Source organism: Triticum aestivum, chromosome 6B, assembly GCF_018294505.1.
Source record: "Triticum aestivum cultivar Chinese Spring chromosome 6B, IWGSC CS RefSeq v2.1, whole genome shotgun sequence".
Classification (NCBI taxonomy): domain Eukaryota; kingdom Viridiplantae; phylum Streptophyta; class Magnoliopsida; order Poales; family Poaceae; genus Triticum; species Triticum aestivum.
This window is the reverse complement of record NC_057810.1, coordinates 182,525,374-182,529,426: the sequence shown is the minus strand read 5'-3', so window position 1 is coordinate 182,529,426 and position 4,053 is coordinate 182,525,374. Positions and strand designations below refer to the sequence as shown.

Below are 4,053 nucleotides of genomic sequence, written 5' to 3'. Positions count from 1 at the left end.
TGGTTCTGCGTTTGAACCAAGATTTCGCTGCGTGGCAGCCGAATCCTAACCAAACACCGAAACGAGTGACCACGATTCCTTCAAAGCGCAGCCAAAAATACACGTACGTGGGAAAGCAGCGAAGGAGGTGCTTCCCTGGCTGCCGCTGCGTGCCCACCCCGCTTTGCCCCATCCTTTTGATGAAATTACCCACGTTTGCCACTGGCCAAAACAGATCAGAACCCACGACCCCCGAGCCCGTGAGAGAAACATCGCTCAGCCCCCTTTCCCCAACGAGCTCTGGCGATTTTGTAGGGTTCGTCCAGTGCGCCGCCACCCAGCAGCTGGCCACCGGCGCGCTCCCACGTCGCCACCGGTGGGCTTCCGCAACATCGTCGCCGGCCGCGTCCATCCCCTCATCCATCTCCATAGCCCCGCCTCCCTCCCCTTCACTCCCCGACCACACCCATCTCTGTTCGCCGCCGGCCGTCGCAGGAGCTCGACCACGAGGACGGGCCGCCACAGGAACTCAACCACGGCGGCGGGCCGCCACAGGAGCTCTACCCCAACACCACCTCCCGTGGTGCCGCTGCTAATCAGCGGCAGGGAACACCAGTTAGCCACCACCGCCGGCCAGCCTCTCACCCGAGCTGCAGCACCACCGCCGGCCTTCCTATCACCCAATCTGCAGCACCAGCGTCGGCCTTACTCAAGGTAGTTCCCAATTCTTCTCTCTGTTGATTACTTACATGTGTGTGCTGAACATTTCTGTAGTTCATATGAGATGCATAACATGAGTTTGCTGAACATTGGTTGCTTGTGTTTGCTGAACATATGCGTGTGGGTAATTGCCATGTGTATTGCAGCAGTATATGCATTGAATGTTTGTCAATTACCTTATATGCTTGAAACTTTTGTTGTAAATTAGATGGAAAAGGAAAAGGCAAATTGGGATGCACATCACATAACCGTGTTTTGTGAGTTATGCAAAGATGAGGTGGATAAAGGTAATAGGCCAAAGCGTTGTTTGAACCGTAGAGGGTACAAACATCTTGAAGAGAAGTTCTTTGATAAGACTGGAAAAAGATGTTCGCAGAATCAGTTTACAAATAAATGGGACATGCTGAAGAGACAATATGTACAATTCATGTTGTTGAAACATGCGGCGACTGGGCTAGGTTGGGATGATGTGAAGAAAACTATTGTAGCCGATGATGACTGGTGGAAAGTTCATCTTAAGGTACGTAGTATCATTAAGTTTCTATCATAATTTTGTGTGTGCTATTGCTAACTCTTATGCTCTATTTCAGAAAAACCCGAAGCATGCAAAGTATAAGAAAAAGGGCTTGTCTAACTTGGAAGAAATGCAAAGGAGGGCAAGGTCTCACCTAAGGATGGCAAGTCTGCAAAGGAGGGCAAGGTTTCAAAAAATGTGAAGCGCAAGGCCAAGTTTATTGACGAGTCAGCTAAGGAGGACAAGAACCCCTTTCTACGTGAGTATAAGGCCACACTAGGGAATATAAACTTAGAGATAGCAGCTACTCATGCTCCAACAAGTGTTGTTCCTACCATGAAGGAAGTTCTAACTTCGATGAAGGAGTGTGGCGCGGAAGAGGGAACTCCTTTGTATTTCACAGCAACCGACCTTGTCCTCCAATCGAACTATAGAGAGTTGTTCATGCTCATCGAGACAAAAGAGGGGAGGCTTGATTGGCTGAAAAGGAAACATGATCAAATGAACAAATAGTACCACACGACCTTGTCCTCCAACCGATCTTCGTGATGTAATGAACCATATCTATGTTATTCTTCTCCAACCGATCAACTATTTGTAGAACTATTTATTTTGCTATGTATGAACACGTGTCTTCGTGATGTAATGAACCGTATCTATGTTATTGTTCTCATGTTTGTTAGATAGATACCATATCTATGTGTACATGTTGCTGCCATATGTCTACATGTTGTTGTTGTCCAGTTTTTGTATATGTTGTTGCTGCCAGTTTCTTCCATAATTAGCAGTGTTGTTGTCCAATTTTTGTACATGTTCTTGCTTTCATATCTAACAATGTTGCTGCCCAATTTTTTGGTAGATGAATGGAGTGGACCAGGATACCGATGATGAGCCTAACAAAAGGAGGAGAAAGCTCACGCGGTTGGCAACTTTGGCATGTCAAGTTGGATGCATGGGCCACATAGGTAATCACTATACCAAGACCTATCTACAAAAAGAACCATATAGGATTCCAGAACAAACTGGTCATGAATGGGTTATGGAGACTCTTGGTCGGAAAAGGAGTTGTTATAGGATGTTTAGGATGAATCCAAGAGTATTTCAGTCATTACATAATGTTCTAGTGTCTCATTATGGATTGAAGTCAAGTAGAGAAGTAACATCACAAGAGTCTTTAGCTATGTTCTTGTGGATAGTTGGTGGACCTCAATCATTCTCTCAAGTTGAAAATCGTTTTTCAAGATCAAAGGAAACAGTTCATTGAAAGTTCAAAGAAGTATTGAATTGCTTGTGCAAGTTAGCAGGACATAACATAACACCTCGTGATGATTCTTTCACAACCATGCATGAAAGAATTCAAGATGAGAGGTTTTGGCCTCATTTCAAAGGTGCCATTGGCGCAATAGATGGCTGCCACATTCCAGTTACAGTACCAGTGGATGAGGTTGAGGTCGACATGGATTTCCATCACAAAATGTTATGGCGGTTTGTGATTTCGACATGAGGTTTACTTTTGTTGTGGCTGGTTGGCCCGGTTCAGAACATGACACAAGGATCTTAAATGATAGCTTGGTCAAGTACGCAGATAAGTTCCCTACACCTCCAGCAGGTACTAATATATGTTGCGCCCGTTAGTTACTTATTGCCAATGATTACTTTGCCCTTTTATATTGCTGCCATTACTTGCTTGCTTCCCAGCAACCGTGCGTAACAATGTTGTTGCCCTTTCTATATAGGAACATATTACCTCGTCGACTCGGAATATCCAAACCGTGAAGGATATCTTGCTCCTTACAAAGGTCAAATATACCATATACCGGAATTTCGTAATGGGCAAAAACCGGTGGGAAAATTCGAGGTGTATAATCATGCTCACTCTTCACTTCGAAACGTCATTGAACGAACATTTGGAGTGCTCAAAGCTAAATGGCGCATCTTGAAGGGTATGCCTAGTTTCAGCCCTCGTAGACAAAAAAAGATTATTATTGCCTGTATGTCATTGCACAACTACATTCGTGAGACCAAGTTGCCTGATGAGGAGTTTGACAAATGTGATGAAGATGAAGATTATGTTCCCGATGAGGACTTGCGAGTACGGTCACTCCAAGGAGATAGTGTTCCTGCGAGACTTGACATCGTCGACATGAACAAAGTTCGTGACAGGATTGCTAACTCCTTGATGAGCTCGAGTGGATAGAGTTGTTGGGATGTAGAAGTGTATATAATATTTTGCACCGCTCCTAGTAATCTAGTTGTTGGGCTGTCGTTTCTTAAAAATGCAAGGGTTGTAATGTACTGATGTATTGATCAATGATGAAATATTTGGGTTCAATTGCTAGTTCATTTTGTAATAACTAGTGTGCTATTTCTATTCCTGTGATACATAATGATTCTTATAAAAAATGCTATCGCTATGTCAAAAATATAAAGTTGATCATGGTATATAAGTTGGGTAATTATTTAATTATGTTTTATTAGTGCTCTAAATCAATATGTAACGTTGTTATTATCATTAAACACCGTGCCACCAATCTCTCATCTCTTAAGGGAATATCAGACATTTATCTCCACAGCCACAGCTCATACAGCTGGTTTGCCAAATGGCCTACAGCTTTTTCACAGCAGATTTTCCACAGCTGCTTTTAGAAATCCACAGCCGAACCAAACACCACCAAAAGGTAAAGTCCCCAATTCGCACCCAAATAATTGCCTATAAGCCTCTTGTTCCTCATTGGCTCTACCAAAACAGAACAATTCGCTTTTATGAAAGTTAATCTTTAACCCGGTCAATTGTTCAAATAAGCATAACACCAGCTTCATATTTCTCGCTTTTGCCAAGT

The 4,053-nt window shown here is 43.6% G+C and overlaps 1 protein-coding gene across 4 annotated transcripts; it reads left to right on the top strand.

Annotated features, from left to right (window-relative positions):
- Positions 1 to 224: 224 nt before the first annotated feature.
- Positions 225 to 3,556, top strand: LOC123136474 (protein ALP1-like). 4 transcript variants are annotated; one of them, XR_006467012.1, is made up of 6 exons: positions 225 to 693; positions 908 to 1,219; positions 1,290 to 1,763; positions 2,073 to 2,822; positions 2,950 to 3,156; positions 3,274 to 3,556. XR_006467012.1 is itself a non-coding variant. In XM_044555842.1 (3 exons), the coding sequence occupies exons 2-3, from the start codon at positions 2,693 to 2,695 to the stop codon at positions 3,408 to 3,410; spliced, it is 591 nt and encodes a 196-aa protein (XP_044411777.1). In that variant the 5' UTR covers positions 225 to 693; positions 2,073 to 2,692; the 3' UTR covers positions 3,411 to 3,556. The 4 variants fall into 4 exon arrangements, 1 of the variants encoding a protein (XP_044411777.1); XR_006467011.1 differs by having other exon boundaries at positions 226 to 693; positions 2,073 to 2,178; positions 2,567 to 2,822; positions 2,950 to 3,556; XR_006467010.1 differs by having other exon boundaries at positions 2,950 to 3,556.
- Positions 3,557 to 4,053: the final 497 nt, after the last annotated feature.

Coding starts and splice junctions, on each gene's coding strand:
- LOC123136474 (XM_044555842.1), top strand. CDS start 2,693: ATGGCGGTTTGTGATTTCGACATGAGGTTTACTTTTGTTGTGGCTGGT. Junction 2,823..2,949: donor GTTCCCTACACCTCCAGCAG/GTACTAATATAT, acceptor CTTTCTATATAG/GAACATATTACCTCGTCGAC.